The sequence below is a fragment of the Silurus meridionalis genome, chromosome 29 (genome assembly GCF_014805685.1).
Source record: "Silurus meridionalis isolate SWU-2019-XX chromosome 29, ASM1480568v1, whole genome shotgun sequence".
NCBI lineage: Eukaryota > Metazoa > Chordata > Actinopteri > Siluriformes > Siluridae > Silurus > Silurus meridionalis.
In genome coordinates this window covers 12407388-12429352 of record NC_060912.1, presented here as the reverse complement: position 1 = coordinate 12429352, position 21965 = coordinate 12407388, and the positions used below count along the sequence as shown (strand labels likewise).

At 36.8% G+C, this 21965-nt stretch overlaps 2 protein-coding genes across 2 annotated transcripts; one reads left to right on the top strand and one right to left on the bottom strand.

The window, feature by feature from the left end:
• Nucleotides 1–1981: 1981 nt before the first annotated feature.
• Nucleotides 1982–3858, bottom strand: LOC124381956 (protein FMC1 homolog). Its single transcript, XM_046843945.1, has 2 exons — nucleotides 3661–3858; nucleotides 1982–2318 (listed from the first exon to the last, which is right to left on the bottom strand). The coding sequence occupies exons 1-2, from the start codon at nucleotides 3856–3858 to the stop codon at nucleotides 2115–2117; spliced, it is 402 nt and encodes a 133-aa protein (XP_046699901.1). The 3' UTR covers nucleotides 1982–2114.
• Nucleotides 3859–6355: 2497 nt separating this feature from the next.
• On the top strand, nucleotides 6356–20465 carry LOC124381954 (interferon-induced very large GTPase 1-like). The gene is given in 6 exon segments (XM_046843943.1): nucleotides 6356–6421; nucleotides 7117–7167; nucleotides 12007–12618; nucleotides 13599–13669; nucleotides 15280–16755; nucleotides 16758–20465. Coding segments are annotated over 6 exon segments (5499 nt in total). The 5' UTR covers nucleotides 6356–6405; the 3' UTR covers nucleotides 20031–20465.
• The last annotated feature ends 1500 nt before the right edge of the window (nucleotides 20466–21965 follow it).

Below are 21965 nucleotides of genomic sequence, written 5' to 3'. Positions count from 1 at the left end.
AGTTGAGGAGCATCACAGCAAAAACCAGAGAATCATGCTGAGAAAGGAATTCACTCTGGATCTCTGTCTTCATGTGTGTGAAGTTGCGAGTCACAGATTTACTGAGTGCCATAAAAAGTTCATGAATGCAAATGATCCAAGAGTTTATTTGTCCAAGCAGAAACCACAATATTACAGTGTCTTCCAAAACTACTGCAGAGGAACAACAGCAACTAAAGTGTTTGGTGAACTGATCTGCAGTTCCCAGAAAGACCTCATCCTGCAGGCAGCTTCCAATAAAACTGCTCTTGATTTAGCAGCAAAGATCAGATCAGACATGCCAGAGTTTAATGGTAACAGATCAAACCTTGAGAAACACATCCTGAAATGTCTGGCAGAGGAGGAGAACTTTGAGAAGTATATGAAGTACATTCTCAATCCTGAGAAGCACTTCAGAAACTTCATTACAGAGAAGGTTAATAAGTACATCACTGAAAACACCACCACCGTTCTGAACCTTTTTAAAGGAAATCTACATCACAAACTGCAGAGTGTAATAAATGCTGTAAACATCGCAACTGAGGAGCTCAAGAAGAGCCGTGGTGATGCAGACACGTGGCTGAGAAGTTTTACCTCTGCACTGAAAGATGAAGTGACCTTTAAAGAAATAACCTTCACTGATCTCAAGGACGTTACAGATATTGATTTTCTACAGCAGGTTGTTAGTGAAGGTCTCACTGTAATGAAGTCAGAACTACACAACAGCTTCAGCAGTGCAAAACACATCAACATGGAGAAGTTCAGGAAGAAACCAGATGAGATTCTGATTGATCACCTCTGTCAGTGCTGCTGGGTTCAGTGTCCATTCTGTAAAGCCATCTGTACCAACACAATGCAGGATCATGATGGAGATCACAGTGTCCCCTTCCACAGGGTAGATGGTATCAATGGGTGGTATTCAGAGATACAACAAATCTCACCTGTGATTTCTGCACAACAGCTGTGCAAAGTGATAAACGTTTCTACCCACAGATGATTCAGAAGAGTTAATACCCTACAAATCCTACAGAACAGCAGGAGGAGTTTATGAGACCTGGAGCATCACCCCTGATAACTCACAGCTCCCGTACTGGAAATGGTTTGTGTGTAGATTCCAGAAAAATCTGGAAAAGCACTATGAGAAAACATTTGAGGGTTATGGTGAGATCCCCAGTGAATGGAGAAGGTTTACTAAAGAACATGCTTTTGAAAGTTTGGATGAATTAATGTGAGACTCTTCTAAACCAAACAGAAAATAGCGACATAATCATGATCCAATAATCAAAATAAATACATAAACGTAATCTGTATTCGTGACACCAGAAATCATAAAGATATAATCAGTAATATTCATTAGATTTTCTATTTTATAAACACACTGTTTCTCTTTTTCTCTCTTTTCTGTTTCAATGCATTTAACATTTAATTATATCATATCAGTGTTCTTATTCATCCTATAATGTGATTATCATATCATTTGTGTTTAAAGGGTCGTGTTTGAGTTTCACTGTTTGCAATAATAAACTATATAAAATATTTTGATGTCTCTGTGCTTCAGTAAGAATTTTACAATGTTTTATATTTGATTTATCAGAGTTGTGACACATACAGAAGAAACAGGAGACACTCAGGAGTCTGAGGCTCAAATTGTCAAGCCTCCAAGGGTTCTGCTGGGTTCTGCTTTTTACTCAGCCCTGAGTAAATAACCAACATTTGAACACTGAACGTTGTAATGTTTATCTGTACTGTTATATAATAATAAAAACACGTTTAATTTGTCTAGAAGAGTTTCAGCAAACTAATTTACAGATGTGTATTTTGCTAACAAGTTATTTCTATTTTGTGTGAATAAAATCTATAAAATGGAAAAGAACTAATGATTGTAGTTTTGAGGAATCCTGGGGTGAGACCTGGAGGCTCAGGATTAGATTATGTGTTTATTTTTATTAATCGCTATCAGGAGTGTGAATAAACTTTATTTATTCGAAGACAAAGAGATCTTTACAAATCGACACACAAACACACAGAGTGAGAATGAAGACAGTCTCTGATTGACAGCCAGTCGTCCTCCTGCTCTCCCTCTGTTACTCAGTCTCTCACTTCTCCCAGCCCTTACCACCAGGCTGTGTGGGTAAGCGCAATCCTACAAGGTGGGCCACTTCCTCCAGGGGGCGCCCTCCTTTCCCGTGGTACTGATTATGCAGCTCTAGATGATGGCGTGTGGACTCTACCAGACACAGGTATGTGTGGGAGGTGTGGAGAGCCTCTCTCTGGGCACGGCAGTGTCGCGCGCTGGTCACCTGAACACGCCAACACAAATATATCATTTATAACATTAACATGTTTCACTGTACAGGAGAAAAGACACAATACATAATACTTATCAATCTCTTCTCCAAAAGTACTGGAATTACAGGACTCTGGTTCTCTGGTGGGTTTCTTTCTGTTTAAGAAGATTTTTCTACTGGTTCTGCCTCATGTTTGATTAATAGCTCTTGGTGATTTTCCCTCAGGTCTCATGTTTATCCTGTTTAAACAGTCAGAACTTCACCTGGACAACAAGATACACCATCAGTTCCAATATTTCTGATCACTTGCAAATTGTGGGTTTGAACAAACGTTTAAAGCGTAAACAATGAAAATTAATGTTGAAGAATTAACAGTATTAACTTTATTAAATACAATTAACCAGCTGACTTCTACACTAACATTCTGCAGACAGAACACTTTATTGTCCTGTTTAGTCCACTGGGACATCAGGACACAGAACAGTCCAGTGTAAAGTGGATTATTTCATATCCTATATATCTTCTTAGCTACCACATCTGAAACTCCTTTCTCAAGTGAATTAATGGTCATGATGGATTATGTGGTGAACCAGATATCCAAAGGAATCCAAAATATAACCTGTAGTGGTCTAGATATAAATAAATTATAAATTATAAATTCAGTCATAAAAACTTTTATTACTCAGTATTAGCACTAGATGTTGTGAGCTCTTCTCTGAAAGACCTCCAACCTTCCAGCAGTACTTCTGATCTTCCCATTATACACCATGAGAACAGCTGTAATGGTCTCCATTAGGATTTCACTGATTTACTGTGAAATATCACCAGAAACCTGTGCAGCCTTTCAGGAGCAGATGATTTCCCTCAGAATAAAATATCTTATATGGTTTCTAATGATTTTTTTCCTCCTGCTGTCTGTGGAGAACTAAAATATTATTATACTATTTAGATTTTCGTTTTGGGATGTTTTTCATGAAAAATCTGTGGAAAATTCAATGTTGTTTACTGTTTTTAAACATTGTTTATTAACCAAAGTGCCCGTTTTTTTCTTTGTTAGCATGTTAGCATTTATTTTACCTCAGAATTAAAAGGCGCGAGGAGCCGTTGCTATAGCATCTTAACAGAAATGCGCGGCGCATGCGCTTTAGAATCTCAGGGAAATCGAAAGTGATTTTTATGGAGAAATGATCAATATTATAGATATTAAACTGGTAAATAAATCATTTAGTTAATAATGTAATCCAGCACGAGCTCTGCGGTTGTGTTTATCGAGTTTCTCCTCAACCTCTTGAAGGTCAGAAGCTCCAGCGGCAGCAGTAGCACATTGAGCTCAGCTTTAGATCTCATCTCCTACCTGATTTTTCCGGAACTGTTCCATCACATAAGTGTACATCATGGTGCCTCTATACTCGGGGCCTTTTAGATATCGGAGCTCCTTTAAAATACCCCGACATGTTCTCAGAGGAGAGCTGAGGGCCGCCATGTTGGCGATCAGTGGAGCAGTGTTCCACCTCCTGCTGCAGGACACACTGAGGAGTCTGGATCTTCTCATCCAGGAGATAACTTACAGTCAGCTTTCAGTAAAAATCACTTCCAGTTTTAAAGCGCTTTTAACCTGAAATGATCCGCATTCTGTGTTTCTTTACTTTATAAATCATTATTGTGATATTTATTACTCAGTGTGTAGTGAAATGTGCAGATCAGGAAATCTAATCGATTACCGAGCACATGCTTCTCCTCACCTGACCAGGCTTTCTGAGAGCAGCTCATTTTATCACTACACATACAGTGTGTGTAGAAACCAGAGTTTCACATCATAGTGTTAGTGAGGGATTATTCATGAGAGTTTACTGTAGTGTGTTATATTGCAGAAATACACCACCTGAGGTTCCTCACTGTCAGTCATCAACAGGAACCTGAGGCCACAGTGGACACACACAAACCCAAACTGAACAGCTGCTGATTAAATAGAAACCAGGAAATTGTCCAGGTTTGGCCTCTGTGCCTGAAAGCACAGGAACCTGATGTGGTCGTCTGCTTTTGGACCTGATCCACAGCAAAGGTGAAAGTTTAGTGCATGCTGAGATGATTTGGTGCTCATCACTGTTGTCACAAGAGATCATTTTCTGACATGCTGTAAAAATGTAAAGTAATAAAAGTGGAACTATTTTACAGAATTAAAAGTCAAGCCAGTGAGATAACAGGATGATCTGTGATGAACTTAGTTGTGTGAGATTAATAACTTATGCTCTAAAACCTACTGGTGTAACGTGTAATAATAGTAATAAAGCAGACATGCCTGAATAAACTGACATCACATGTTATGTGTATTAATAACTGTAGTGTTGATGGCTGCAGGGCCGTAGTGTCTTCTTTAAAGGAGCAAAATTTGACTTCTTACATTTTCATGTGCAAAAAATTTGAATGATACTGGGAACTGCAAACCTACTTCCTTTTAGAAGAACTTCATGAATGACAGAAAGCTCATCCCTGATGCTACCATGAGTTTATTTTGTCAAATCACTGCCTGAAATATCTGTCACTTGCTGTTGCATCTGCAAACTCAACCTACTTCTGTGTGGACACATGTATCTGTCTCTCCTCAACCTCAAAATCAACCTGAATATAAACTTCAATGCTGCTTTTTCTGCTGGTCCACAGGCTGGATCTGTTCCGAGCATCAGCCACTGCCAGTAGTTTACCCTGGAATAAACCCAAACATTAACTGGAGGTTTTATACACACAACACGAGATGATGAGTATTTTCTATTCTTGTGCATGCTGGTGCTCTCACTGCCATTCACTGTTTTCTGGCTGTGCTCCTGCCACAGATAAATGATCTCCAAGGTGAGTGACCTTTGTCACAACAAACTCACATTTTTGTAGGTTTAGTTTCAGTCCTGCTTATTTTGGCACATCAACGAATCTTTTGTCATTAACCCCCACATTTTGTTTTGGTTTTCAGTGTTTTTCTTTAACAGTTTTATTTGAGTTTTACAGGCTCACTTTCTGCGTCAAAGGATTTGAGTTGTATATTTACACTTGGCAGGTCAAATTGTTTTATTTAAAGTCAATTCAGTCTCTGTAAGTAAGTCTCTTCTTACTTTCTTATGCCAATAAAAATGTGATCATCAAATCAGACTCTTGATTGCAAGCTTGGCTTTTCAGAGGTAAATCTGCCATGTACTGTTCAATCGTTTACTCCTCCTGCATCTGACTACGAAAAACATTCATACATTCATGCATTTTGTTTGTCATAATGACACCGTACTCTTTCTCCTTCTCCCATTTAGAAACTGAAACATCTATTGTAAATGGTCACCATGAGGAGCAGTGCAATCTTCTGATCATTGTTCCTGTCCAACCCTATCTCTAACAGATACAGCTCAAATCTCTGCTTAAAGGATTTCCAAATAATGTGGACATTTCAACTCAAATTCAGATGTTTAGCTGCTGGATGCGATCTCCACTCAATCTGTAAACTTTTTATCTGTATCTACTAACGCCATGGTTTATTTGTCTTATGCACAGGCCCCTGACACACGTGCACAGTTTCTCATGCTAACAGCATTCTCTATTGTTTAAAGTACTCGAATGCCTTTGATTAAACAGCATTAGCGCCCCCTTGTGGCAGTCATCAGTACACCTCTAGGCAGGTATTGACCTCCAGCACAGACACTGGAAAATATTTTGTTATATTATCAAACATGAATATATTTAAATTAATGGATTTTATTTGGAATTGGTAAAAACACTCCATAGTGTGAGGATGTTGAGGGATTACTGCCCAAAACCCTGCAGTTATTCTAATGAACTTTAATCCATAATGATCCATCCAAATAATCTCCTCTCACTTTAACTCCTGTCTCTTAATAATAAATATAAAAATTAAAGATAAAAAGAAGTGTTTAACCTTTTTGTTTTAGCTTGTTTTACATAACCAACAGACAAACACACAAAAAACAGTTTCGATTAAAAATCCACTATTTCACTAGACATTTCCGCACACACGGTTCTCCGGTTTGTGTTTGTGTTCATTTCCGCTTTTCACAAGAGAAAGAAAAACTACTTTCAATTTGAACTTCAGAACTGCCATGAAATGGAGTCGAATAAAGGTAAGATCTCAATCATCTCTTATTCACATTAAAGTCTTTATAGAAGCCAAGTTGCAGAAATGAATAAGAAATTAAACTCTAATGTAAAAGAATTTAGAAAAATCTTTGACTTATTTGCTGCATTTACTTTTGTTTTATCAATTTTAATTTGTTTGTGTGTGTGTTTATTTCACTTTTCGGCTATATCCGGTTAAATGATTATTCTACACGCGCTCTTCTTTATCTTCAGTTGAGGATCAGACATGTCAGTTATTATTTCTGTCCTCTTAGAAAAATTGTTGTTGTTTTTGTTTTTGTTGTTATTATTAGACCCAGTCCTTACAACAGCTGTTTTTTATTATTTAAAGTTTAATACACTAAATACTAAGTATATTTATTTTATTTTAAATAACTTTAAAGTGCTTAGTAGTGTTTAGAACAGACTCAGAGTTGATTTCAGTTCTGTGTGAATATAGTGTAAATATAATTTAATTCATTTTCACAATTTTTGTCTCAATCCACCCTTAAATAATGTTTAAAGACTAAACTGCATTTTCTGCTTCCCCTTAAAGTAATGTGCACATGGACAATTATTCAACATGAATTGAACATGAATGTCTATGAATATTTATTAATGTAATTTATGTATTTAAATTACACAGAAAGGTGTATATTAAAAAAAAAATCAAAATCATGTGACTAATTTTTCCTCGCAGGTTTATTTCACCCTAAGAAATGGCGAAGCGTTTCCTTTCTACCCCCCTCACGTAAGTATGATAGACTTCACGGCATTTTTGTTCACTGATTTATCATATATGAATACATGTTTTGGTTAATAAAGGTATATTTGATCAATGCTCTTCTGGAATGTACCTTGTTTGTTTGGTTGGACAATATTGTAAAAAATCTGTGTTTTCCTGAAATCAGTCTTAAACCCTAAAGAATTACTTTTTGCACCTGCTGTTGTAAATGAAGTGGGTTTCTGTAACACTTTAGATTAGTTTAGATTAAATTCAACATTATTGTTAAAGTGTGTATATATATATATATATATATATATATATATATATATATATATATATATATATATATATATGTATATATACTATAGTACAAAAACAGGGCCAATGAAATTAAACTTAGATCTACAGTTGTTTATTAGTGCATGACTTTTCAAGCTCTTTTCCAGGCCACTTAAATTTGTGTTCTGACAGACAAACAATGTCTAACTGAATAATTGTTCAAATCACTAATAGAATTACCTGCATTTCCTGCACTAAATGAAAGATTTTTAAGCCCCTCTGGTTTCTTTGTGATTTGGACACATACTCCATGTCCTTGCAGTCAAATGAAGACCAATCTTTAAAATTGCTTAATAAAACACTTTAATTAAATAAAGAATCTTTCATCTTTTACTAATTAAATACATAAATCTGACACAGGCTACAATAAAACTTTCAAGATTTCTTTTGATTTCTTATATATGACCCATAAACCTGGTGTTTTTCATGTTATATATTTTATATTACAAAACAAATAATAAACAATATTATTCACTCAGTTGTTTAAATTAAAGACTGAAACATAAAGAATGTTTTGGACCATGTACAATACTCTGTACAACACTACCTCTCCTATTCTACCATTTTCCAACCAGGTTCACACTTATGGCATCTGTTTCGACTTTGCACATAGTGACCCAACAACTTTAATAAATATGAGATGTTCATTACACCAAAACACATTTCTCAGTATGTTGCTAATTTTCAACTTCAATGGCTTGTACCTTAAACAGCTTGAGCCTCTTCTATTTTTATTTTTTTTTGTTGAATTAATCCCAAAGGTTGTGTAAAGCTTGCAAAAGTGTGTGACATGAACATGATGCTTTAATTAGTCAGATCCGAATTTTATCATTTTAAAACTTTTGATAATTATACAGTTACATAAACCACCACAAAGTGATGCAGTCCACAGGATAATAACATTTCTTTCAAAGGGAACCTCAAATAATGTAAGCAATGCCATGACAATACTAATGAGCCATGAGGTTTAATATTTTGCCTGTTTTGAGTGCCCTGGTATTAACATTTATAGACAGATTTTGGGCAATAACAATAAGTCAGTGCACTTTGTTTACTTATTAAAGGCCAAATAGTTTGATCTTGTTTCTATTTCAGAGGAAAATCCATGTGGGGATTAACACAGTCATTAAATATAAGGGAAGACATGAAATGTAGGGATGGCCAGGGTTCTGAGGGAAATGATTTTGTGTCAGTTGACCCCTGTTTCCATGGATAAAGAGGGGAAGAATGGAATGAAAAAGAAAGAGGGAGGGAGAAAGGAGCAGGGGCTCGATCACCTCTTCTAGCAATACCAGATGGTGGCACTAGACTTAAACTTCTCAAAGTTGGGCAACTGCTTCACAAACAAGGTTTACTATGAAGTCAGCAGAGGTGGCAAAAGTCCACACATCCTTCACTCAGTAGAAGTGCAGATACTCATGTTTTAAAAGACTGATCAAATTTGAAGTTCTGACTGCACTTTATTACTCAAGTTAAAGTAAAGATGTTTGGACTGTGACATGTGCTTCAGTAAAAAGTAGCTGTCACTACTACCTGCTTTAGTTTTTAGCAATTAATCATGATGATTGTTGTGAGGTAACTTGTGATTAATCACAACTTAATTGTACATTTGTATCTGTTCTAAATGTACCTTAAATTAATACTTTTCAAGTTTTTAAAACTCTAATCAACATGGACATACAATGATGCTTTACACAAATGTATGTTTATGATTAGTGAAACCAAAACTCAACATAGAGCACAAACACAATATTCTTGTAAATGTATTATTATGTTTCATGAATTATGGTGTTTTAAATTATGTAAATCATCAGGACACCAAATGGAACTTTTGCTATGTTTCCACACGGATGATTAATGATGTGATACCGGAGAAACTGTACCTCTTCTAACTTTCATACGGATTACAGAAACAGAGAATATTTATATTCGATTTGAAATAGTTTATTTTAAAGAATTTTCGAGTTTTCTATTCATATATTTATTACGTCTGTTTGGCAAATATTCACTGAGATTCAGGGTGTTTTATTTGTGTCTGTGAAAAGAGATAACAGAGATGGCAGAGAGCGCCCCTGTCTGTTTTCTTTATTTTACAAAACAACAGTATTTTGTTGTTATTGAGTGCATACAAATAAAAGTAGCCCCTTTACAGAGTCGAATGATGTATCATTTTTATCTGTAAGTAAAAAAAATACAGTTTAATTTAAGTCTTAAGTCTCCCTGTTATAAGGAAAAAATGCTACAAAACCCTCAACCCTCTTATTTTTCGACCCCAGAGGGATAATTGTGTGTGTTATTTTGGTATTTTCAGGAATAAACGTGTAATGTACTGAAGGTTTTAATTTCACATATTTTATATTTATATTTTTAATAAAAATTATGTTTGTGGATGATATTGTGATTTGTGGTGAGAGTAGGGAGCAGATGGAGAAGATCCTGGAGAGGTGGAGGTACACGCTGGAGAGAAGGGGAATAAAAGTCAGTAGGAGTAAGACAGAGTACATGTGTGTGAATGAGAGGGAGGGCAGTGGAGGGGTGCGGTTGCAGGGAGAAGAGGTGGAGAAGGTGGAGGAGTTCAGGTACCTGGGGTCAACAGTGTAGAGTGATGGAGAGTGTGTTAGAGAACTGAAGAAAGAGTGCAGGCAGGGTGGAGTGGGTGGAGAAGAGTGATAGCAGGAGTGATTTGTGATAGAAGAGTATCTGTGAGAGTGAAAGGGAAAGTTTATAGGACTGTGGTGAGACCTGAGATGTTGTCTGGATTAGAGACAGTGGCATTAAGTAAAAGACAGGAGGTGGAGCTGGAGGTAGCAGAGCTGAAGATGTTGAGATGTTTGCTGAAGGAAGAAGAAGAAAATGATCAAACCATTTTGTTTCAATTAACATTAATAAAATAAATGGATTTGGGTTAAAATGTTATTAAGGCGTTCATTTTGACAGCCCTGATTAATATATTAATACAAAAATAATTTCAAATGTTCTCTAATCAATGTATTCAGGCTGAAGATCCACCATGTGGAACACAAACAGAGAAAAGATGATGATGATGATCAGGAATGTCTCTGTTCTCAGTCATGTTCTCATCACTGACTCCCTCTGTCTCATCCACATTAACCCCAAACTTCTTACTGCCTCCTGCTGCTCATTGTGAGCTTCAGATACTCGTCTATGTCTGTGGTATGTGAGAGACAGCAGATGATACAACAGTGAATTTAAAAAGGGTTAGGGTGACATGAAACAGGTTGATGGATTGAAAACGGCGCAATGAAAAGATAAATATTGATCATTTTACCAAACAGATTCAAACTAAATTAGTGAGTCTGGTGTGAAAATATAAGAAAAAGAAAGTTGAGTACGAGCTGCACTGTGAGGAGAATCTGAAATCTGATTGGTTAAAGACACAGACCCGTTTATAATAGAGACTATGTTTAAAAAAAAAAAAAAAAACAAAAAACAAAAAAACCAACCGCCAGCAGTACTGACTCTGAAGGCCCTGAGCAGATTAGATTGACATGGAAGCACATAGAGGCTGAAATCTGATTGGACAAAAAAATCTAACATCCACATACACGCCCCTGACTGCCCACCAATGTAAAAATGTTATGAGTGAAAGGAAAAGTTGTGAACAAAAATAGTGAAGTCAAATACTGATACCAGAAAAATCTACTTAAGTACAGTAATGAAGTATTTGTACTCTTTTAATTCCCTCCTCTTGTAGTCAGATCTGCTTTTCTTCTGCAAGCATTTATCTTTATCATCCATCTCCATCATGAATTTTACAGTTTTTGAATGATTAAGGTTCAGGTGAAGTAGCAGTTTTAAGACTGTTAGAGGTTAAGTCTCAACCTGGGCTTCCCAGCCAGTAGCAGCAGAAAGTGGAGTGCCAGCTGAGAGTCTTCCCATCCCCATACTTTCACAGCACAGAGTTTGATTTATTCTTCTATGTCACATATTTTTAAAAACATGAGGTACGGTATGGCTGCTGGGCTACAGCTGAAGTACTAGTTGTACCAGAGTCTGTAGCACTTGAAACTTCTCTTCCTGAGCTGGAGTAAAGCTGTCAAGTGCTCCTTCTCCATGAACAGCATAAGGATGTCCTGATGTTACACCTGGTGGATGCTGACAATGATTTTAATGATCTCAGCAAGTTTCTTTCTGTAGCAGATCTTACAGAGTGGTTAGGAAATTATGAGCAGGCATACTTTGGAAATTCAAAGAGTTTTTTATTATACATGTTAGATCCTGCTCAGGTTTAATCTAGTTATCATCATTTCTGTCTCTGGCCTCCATTCACAAACTGGACCATGTCTCTATTGCCTGTAACGGTGGCTGGTAAAAACTCTGCTTGCATGTTATCTGCCACTGAATATATCAGTACTGAAGATAGAACTATTGCCTTATATTGAAATGCATAAATAAAATAACTAATGCAAATATTTCAGCACATCCTGTTTTATTAACTGTACCTCTATTTGTTCAACCACAGAAGAAAGATCATTAATAATTTGTCTCCTAATAATGTTTCAGTGTCTGAAGTGAGAATTGTGCTGCTGGGGGAAAATGTACCTCTGACCAACGCAGTGGGAAACTTCATCCTGAGCAGATCTGCATTTGAGACTGAAGTTCCTTCTTCAGTGAAGCAGTACAGTGAGAAAGCCAGTGGTCATGTGGAGGGAAGAAACATCACCATCATCAACACACCTCATCTCTATAACCCACAACTGTCTCAGGAGGAACTGACTCAGAGGGTAAAAGAGTGCATTTCTCTTGCTGATCCTGGACCTCACGTGTTCCTCTTAGTGCTTCAGTCAGAAACAGTCACACGTGAGCAACATGACAGAGTCAGAAGCATATTGGAAACTTTCTACCCACTGTCCAGAAAACGCTCCATAGTGATAACTACAGGTGAAGACCAGGGATTCATCAGTCAACGTGAAGTGAGACACCACAGGATTCAGAAAATATCTCCATTTGATAAACATGAGGTTCTTCAGCTTTTAAAGAAAATTGATGCAGTGGTAAAGGAGACTGAAGGAAGCAGCTTGCATGAGAATAAACACCCAGAAACACAGAGAAGACATGAAGATCATTTCACAAAAAACACAGCAAAGATAGATGGAGATACAGTGAGAGGAAAAGGTATGTGAAATTTATTATATTCAGTAATGTAGCCATGTTATAGGATTTTTACTCCAATAAAATTTAATCAATTTAAGTGGAATTGAATAAGTTAATCGATTTTTCTATATAACACAGATTTGGAGGCAGAGACGTGTATAGGATGTTTTTACTCTCCTCCAAATTTTTAATTAAGTTCTGATTAAAGACTGAATGTGTCATTCATTTATTTCTTGGCCTTCTACACTGAACATCATAACCTCTCCACATGAACACAATCTCACCAAATGACACAAATAATCACTAAATGAGGAAAATATCAACAAATAACACAAAACCTTTTCAAATAACACAAATCTCTCTGTATGACACCAGATTTCTCCAAATGATAAAAAATGTCTGTCTGACACTGAAACATTCCTAGAAATCGCATGTACCAAACACCAAAATACAAACAAATGTGCATCTCCAAATGGCACAGGATGAAAATAACAAATAAAAAAATCACAAAACACTTTACAAAATGTCAAATTCACATGTAAAATTGTGGGGGAAGACAGACTCGCCTGCAGAGAGCCCATGTGTTTCTAATATGTATAAAATATGTATACAGCAGTGTGTTCAGCATACTGATATACTGATAAAAGATTAAATGCATGTTGAAGATGACATTTGGGGAAAATGTGGGAAACTATGCATTTTTTATGGGGTATTTACAGAGTGATGTGTGATGGAAGAAAGTTAACATTTTTGATTTAATGATAATTGGGTATAAATGTTAATATTGTATTGTGGTATTATATGGTGTTTTTGAGTTGTTAATTGGTCACAGGCATTGGCTCTGCTGCATTCTAGTTTGCTGTGAGTGATGTATTTTATTATCAGTCAGAGTGTTAATCCTGATCATCACACTTTACCTGACTGTTTGTATTTATATATATATATATATATATATATATATATATATATATATATATATATATATATATTTTTACTAATAGGCCATAGCACAGACCTGCCACAAGAGAAGACAGCTACACAGAGGAGTGAGGAAGTGGCAGAAAGGGGAAAGGTAAGCAGTTCCTTATTTCCTAGTGAACACTTTAATAGAAACTTTCTCTTTTTGCTGCCTGTTTAATTTTAACTCCTGATAGAGGATACTAAATAGCCCTGAAAGGAATTTGATGAGAAGTGGGAAGCACAGGGGGCATCAAGCAGAATTTGTGTGGTTCTGTTGTGCTTTATTTCAAATGAAGTACTTGTTTACTATTCTAGAGAGTTTTAAAAAACTCTCATGTTGCCTCACACTTTAAGAAAGCGCTGTTTTATGTATCAGCCCTCATTTACAAGATTAGTAAATACTTTTGAATTTAAAGAGTTTGAGGCACATCCTATAAGGATCTACTGATATACCCCATGTCCCTCCTCTGCACATGTCCAAACCATCTCAATCTCACCTCCCTCACCTTGTCTCCAAAAAGTCCTACATGCGCTGTCCCTCTAATAAACTCATTTCTAATCTCTTCTCCACCCACTCCACCCTGCCTGCACTCTTTTATTCACTTCTATAAAACACATCCTTTAACTGACTTTCCACTCTTCATCCTCTTAATCACTGCTCTCACTTCCTCCTTACTAATCCTATCCACTTCACCATCTCCACATCAAGCATGGTCCTTGATGGCTTGCTACCTCTCAGACTGATTAAAGTTAGACTATGATTAAGATTGATCCAACTGAAATTCTATATCAAACTACATAAATACTTTTGTGAAATTTAAGCCGTTTTGCAAATTAGCTCATTTTGATATAGCAATATATATATATATGTATATATGTATATAAATAGGGTTGAGGCAGTCTGTAAATTCTTACACTAACAATGTGGTGGTCGTTGGTAACCCAGGCTTCGACCAATCTGGTATGAAATTCTGGTTTTTGATCCACATATCAGATTAAAGCACATGCTTTAAGATGGATGTCCTTCATAACAAAACCCTCCACATGTATCCAGGCTGGAGACCCACACTGAGAGTCACCTGACCTGTGTAACACTCATGACTGGGTTTGACAATCAGCTGAGTTACACAATTTTTTAGTTACATTTTTACTTGGAGATCTGATCTTTTTTACGTAAAAATATAATAAGGTGGTTGACTCGGGAGTGCAGTTTGCTTCTGATCATCATCACTGTACCCCACAACATTGTATATCTGCTTCAAATGGACATTTGGTGCAACCCAGGTGAGGGTGGGTTCCCTCTTGAGTCTGGTTCCTCTCAAGGTTTCTTCCTTATGCCATCTCGGGGAGTTTTTCCTTGCCACAGTTGCTCATCAGGGACAAACATACTTACAAAGAACATATTTATGTTTAATCACCACATTATCTGTGTAAAGCTGCTTTGAGACAATGTTCATTGTTAAAAGCGTTATACAAATAAAAATTGTAAATTCAATTGAATTGAATTGAATTGGTTAAAACTAATAGCACCCTCAAGGGCATAAGTGACATTAATAGAGCACCCACACAACAGCCAGCATTATCTTTGCATTTTCAAAAGCTGGGTTCTTCTATTTCAGAATAGGTTTAGAGACATGAGTGATGGTAGGCTTGTGTAATTCAGTAATTCATCAAGACGGCTAGATAAACTTGAAATGCTTATGTGTATGATCTGTTTTACAGGAATATATGATGGAGTCTGGAGAAGACAGTTTAAAATATGAAAAAAAGAAAAAGCTTGAAATGGAAAAAACAGAGCAGCTGTTTCTTAGACTTGATCTTGAGGAAAAGCAGAAAGTGAAAATGAAAATTTCAGACATTCTCCAAATAACTTCACATTCATTAAACTGGAAGGAGTCTTGTACAGAGAAAGAGTTGGTGGAAACCTTTCTACAAAGGCTTTTAATGATGGACTATAGTGCAAGATATATTAGCACTGAAGAAGATGTTGCCATAGTTGATTATGTTGACCTCAGTACAGGAGGTGATGAAGGTTTTGGTTTGTTTGATAATCTTTTCACCAAAAAGGCAGAATCATTTAACGAGGAAGACCATAAATCTCCTGTTCACCCCATGGATGTTCAGATGGCGGTGCTCCACTGCTCTGATCTTCTCCTAAAGCAGCTAATAGTGACTAAACTGGCTCAGTGTCAGTACGCTCTGCCTCTGCTGGTGCCCAATCCCTTCACCAGAGAGATCCAGTTTCCTCTGTGGACCTTTCGCCAAATCAGAAAGAGCTGGAAGACTTCTAAATCTGGTGAGGAGATCACGCAAACCTGGGCAATATCTGAAGCAGAAACTCCAATGGTGGCCTTCTTTAGGTTTGGTTCTGCATCTTCATCCAAGTCTCAGATAATGAACAGCTTGATCACTGAGAAACATGACACCTTCTTCCACAGACACTGTACCAACAGCAGCAAAAACCGGCTCCTGATGGATGGAGTGGTGGAGATCGCTTGGTACTGTCCATCTGGAAAGGAAACGGATGTTTTCTCTGACTGTGTTGCATTCTGTAATCTCCATGGTGATGCACAAACTAATCAAGAGCAACTGGAGATTCTGACTGAAATGTCCTCAGTGAATGTCGTGCTGTTAGGTGATCAAAATAAAATCACAAATAAGCACTTACTAGAAGATCTTTTGAAAGGCCACAAATCTCTTATTTGCCTACTATCTGATGATGAATCAGGTGTTACTAGATTTAATGATGGAAAATACAAGGTTGGACTTAAAGACAGAACTCAGTCAGATATATATAAGAATCTCAGAATGATCATCAAAGACTGTTTCTCCAAGTCACCAGGAATGTTCAAACTTGAAGATTTTGAAACCAAAGTGACTATAAATGATGAAGATTTCCCTGCATGCAAGAAATCTAAGGAAGCTGCAGTGATGGTGATGAGTCATTTGGAGGGAAATGATCTCTCCAAATTAAAGGAAGAACATCTGCCCTGTCAGGGAAAGTTATGGCATCACTGGTGTAAGATGAACAAAGACCTGCATCAACTTTATGGGAACAACTTAGAAAAGCAAAAAAGTGCAAAACAAACACAAATGATGGAAATTCGTGAAGAGCAGCATAAATATGGCCTCTCTGGACTTATGGAACAATTCATTTCTGTCCTAAATTCTCAAAGTGACATTAATGAACGATTATTCTTCTAAAATGGGTTGGGATTCTACTGGACAAACGCACATCAGATTGTCTTTCTGGTCTTCATCACAAATACAATAAAAAGTGGACAGAAGTTTTAGACCTTAAGAACAAACATGATAAATCAGATAAAATGAAAGGGAAACAAACAGAACTTGAGGAGCTTTCAGAAAAACTGAATGCAGCAATGTTTGGTTTGGAGCACCTCCTCAGAGAGATGGGTCAGATTTATGAGTCTTTTATTTCAGTACAAACACAAAAGAAAGGATATAAAGAAGAAACGTTGAACTCTCTCCCCAGACTTGCAGCAGAACTTATGAAATCTGGCCATCCAATGGAGCTGATGGATGGAGATGCTGGTCATGTTCCTCTGATGTGGGTTTCAGCAGTTCTAGATGAACTTGTGAAGATACTGGGAGATCAGAGGGTGTTTGTTCTGTCAGTTTTGGGGATTCAGAGCTCTGGGAAATCCACCATGCTGAATGCCATGTTTGGACTGCAGTTTGCTGTCAGTGCTGGAAGGTGCACCAGAGGAGCCTTCATGCAGCTGGTCAGAGTGTCAGAGGAGATGAAGGAAGAGCTGAAGTTTGATTACATTCTTATTGTAGATACTGAAGGTCTTCGAGCCCTGGAGCTTGCAGGAACATCTACTCGACATCATGATAATGAACTTGCCACTTTCGTTGTTGGTCTTGGAAACCTGACCTTAATCAACATCTTTGGAGAAAACCCTGCTGAGATGCAGGACATTCTTCAGATTGTTGTTCAGGCCTTTCTGAGGATGAAGAAGGTCAGACTGAACCCCAGCTGTTTATTTGTCCATCAGAATGTTGGAGACGTTAGTGCTGGAGAGAAAAACATGGAGGGAAGGAGACGCTTACAGGAGAAACTGGATGAAATGGCAAAACTGGCTGCAAAAGAAGAAGAAAGTGAAGCTGAGTGTTTCAGTGACGTTATTGAATTCAGTGTAAAAGAGGATGTGTATTATTTTGCACAGCTCTGGGAGGGCAGTCCACCAATGGCACCACCAAACCCATCCTACAGCAGAAATGTTCAGAATCTAAAGAAAGGCATTTTCAGAAAAGCGACCAAGTCTCCAGGTCTGAATCTCTCACAGTTAAAATCACGCATTACTGACCTGTGGAACGCTTTAATCAACGAGAACTTTGTGTTTAGCTTCAAAAACACCCTGGAGATCGCAGTGTACAGAAAACTGGAGACTGAGTTTGGAAAATGGACCTGGACCCTCAGGAGTGCCATGTTAGATACTGAAGAAAAACTTTACAACAGAATTGAAAATGAAAAACTGAAGAGAATTGAAGAGAAAGATCTTTATTCTTACATGAAAAAGACCAAAGAGGAAGTGGACAAATCAGTGAAGAGTTACTTTGAAGAAGACAAAGACAAAGAGATTTTAGTTCAGTGGAGAGCGAGATGTGAAACCAAAATCACACAACTTTATGAAGATCTTATCAGAGACACAAAACTAAAACTGAATGAAGTTATTCAGCAGCAACAGGCTCGAGAGACTTTTGAACTAAAAAGCACACGAAAGGAGTACGAAGAAAAACTGTTCAGTCTGAGCAAAGATCTCGCTCTGAAACTCAAATCCACAACTACCAATGAACAAGATCTTAAGAAGGAATTTGATCAGTTGTGGGACAAATGGGTCACTGAACTGACACAAGACACACCTTCAGGAAGAACTTTAGATTTTTGGGAGGATGCTGTAAAGATTTTATCAGTAGGAAATGAACAAGCTTCTGTGTGCGAGCGGAAAAAACAGCAAGACTACAAACAAATAGACAAAGTAGGAGTCATTTCATCTTACATTTCAAAAACTAAAAAAGGTCTTCTTCAGTACATGCCTTTCATAAATAACCCTTCTTCTGAAGATTTAGTAAGAGCTCTGGCCATTAATGTGATTAAAGAAACTGAGGAATTCATCAATAAGATTTGCAGTAAAATCACAAGACTCGGGTACAATGACGGCTACATCCAGGAAATAACAGACCACGTCAGGAAGAGAGTTGAGGAGCATCACAGCAAAAACCAGAGAATTAAACTGAGAAAGGAATTCACTCTGGATCTCTGTCTTCATGTGTGTGAAGTTGCGAGTCACAGATTTACTGAGTGCCATAAAAAGTTCATGAATGCAAATGATCCAAGAGTTTATTTGTCCAAGCAGAAACCACAATATTACAGTGTCTTCCAAAACTACTGCAGAGGAACAACAGCAACTAAAGTGTTTGGTGAGCTGATCTGCAGTTCCCAGAAAGACCTCATCCTGCAGGCAGCTTCCAATAAAACTGCTCTTGATTTAGCAGCAAAGATCAGATCAGACATGCCAGAGTTTAATGGTAACAGATCAAACCTTGAGAAACACATCCTGAAATGTCTGGCAGAGGAGGAGAACTTTGAGAAGTATATGGAGTACATTCTCAATCCTGAGAAGCACTTCAGAAACTTCATTACAGAGAAGGTTAATAAGTACATCACTGAAAACACCACCACCGTTCTGAACCTTTTTAAAGGAAATCTACATCACAAACTGCAGAGTGTAATAAATGCTGTAAACATCGCAACTGAGGAGCTCAAGAAGAGCCGTGGTGATGCAGACACGTGGCTGAGAAGTTTTACCTCTGCACTGAAAGATGAAGTGACCTTTAAAGAAATAACCTTCACTGATCTCAAGGACGTTACAGATATTGATTTTCTACAGCAGGTTGTTAGTGAAGGTCTCACTGTAATGAAGTCAGAACTAGACAACAGCTTCAGCAGTGCAAAACACATCAACATGGAGAAGTTCAGGAAGAAACCAGATGAGATTCTGATTGATCACCTCTGTCAGTGCTGCTGGGTTCAGTGTCCATTCTGTAAAGCCATCTGTACCAACACAATGCAGGATCATGATGGAGATCACAGTGTCCCCTTCCACAGGGTAGATGGTGTCAATGGGTGGTATTACAGAAATACAACAAATCTCTCCTGTGATTTCTGCACAACACTTGTACAAAGTGATAAACGTTTCTACCCCACAGATGATTCAGAAGAGTCTGTACCCTACAAATCCTACAGAACAGCAGGAGGAGTTTATGAGACCTGGAGCATCACCCCTGATAACTCAGAGCTCCCGTACTGGAAATGGTTTGTGTGTAGATTCCAGAAAGATCTGGAAAAGCACTATGAGAAAACATTTGAGGGTAGGGGTGAGATCCCCAGTGAATGGAGAAGGTTTACTAAAGAACATGCTTTTGAAAGTTTGGATGAATTAATCTGAGACTCTTCTAAACCAAACTGAGCAGAAAATAGCGACATAATCATGATCCAATAATCAAAATAAATACATAAACGTAATCTGTATTCGTGACACCAGAAATCATAAAGATATAATCAGTAATATTCATTAGATTTTCTATTTTATAAACACACTTTCTCTTTTTTCTCTTTTCTGTTTCAATGCATTTAACATTTAATCATATCATATCAGTGTTCTTATTCATCCTATAATGTGATAATTAATCATATCATTTGTGTTTAAAGGGTCGTGTTTGAGGTTTAATGTTAAACTATATTACAATAATAAACTATATTACAGTATTTGTATGTCTCTGTGCTTCAGTAAGACTTTTACAGTGTTTTATATTTGATTGATCAGAGTTGTGACACATACAGAAGAAACAGGAGACACTCAGGAGTCTGAGGCTCAAATTGAAAGAGCAAGTGGCTCTGTCCCAGTTTAATCTTCATTTAATTAAACACACTTCTGTACATCTCACTGTTACTGCACTAAATATGTGTCCAAAGATGAATAAATGTTGTGTAAACAGGAAGAATCTTATTTTCTATTGAATTACTATCATTCAAAACAATTCAGAAATAGTCTCAAATAATGAATAATTTCACTCATTAAGCCAAAAAATCTATCTATTAAAAGCTAATTACATATACAGATATAAACCAATAAAAACACAAGCTTGAGAACCATCTTAATAATTAAATCCTAAAACTTTGCACTAAATTGGAAATTGTATAAATAAAACTCGTGAATATGCAAATATTCTTTAAGACACGTGCAGGTTTCACACTGCTGAGTGTTTCACTTCACTTTTATTTATGAATGTAATGAAGCTAAAAATACAAATACTTTACATACACTGACAGAATATTAAACACATTTCACCACAACTGCACTTTTAATCAGGAGATCAGGTGTGTATCTGATTTTAAACAATTAATATGAAAAAAAATATTATAATCTGTTCAGCATCAGTTACCAGTGAAAATAAAAGGTGGGTTTAGAGGTTATAAGTGAAATGTATGTCCTGTGTCTACTCTAATAAAGTGTTTGTGTATCTGTGAGATGTGTTCATGACATTTAGATATTTTAATGTTGATTATTCTCTAATCTACTAAAGTAAAAAAATAAGAGGATTTTTCAGCTGAGAAAAACTGACGTACATATTTTTTTTGTATTTTTGCTCAAAATGATTTAATTTCATCAACAGTACATGTTTATAAAGAGACTTTATAAACCTTAAATAATGGTTCAGCTTCGGAGTTTAATGTTTTGCTGTAGTTATATTTTACCCTCTCAGCTCTTTAAATAAATAAATAAATGTTCATGACTGGCGGTTTGTAAAAAGCTGTTGCTTGACAACACTCCCACCTAACGGCCGGAACAGGTACTGCACAGTAAACTGAAGCTTCAAGTTAAGTCAAGTAGCTTTTATTGTCTTTTCAACCATGCAGTCAGTACACAGTGACATGAGACACCGTTTCTCCAGATCCCTGGTGCTCTATCACTCAACATAGAGCTCCATCACACAACACAACATAGAGCTACATAACAGAACACAGACTTTCCAGAAGACCAACAATTCACCAAAAATGTTTTTTTTTTTATTGGTCTTATGAAGTATTCGAATTTGTTGAGCTGTGAATTACTGGATTTTTGTTAAATGTGAGCCAAAATCATAAAAATAAAATAATAAATATAAACAAAGACTTAAACTACTTCAGTCTGTGTGCATTTAATTTATTTAATACACGAGTTTAACAATTTGAGTTAAATTCCATGATATTCTAATTTATTGAGATGCACCTGTATATTTTTTGCCCATTTTTGTATATTTTGAAATAAATGTGGATAAAATGTGGATTACCGTATGTGATAACAGTACACAGAGCTACAGAACAGAACACAGAACCCTCT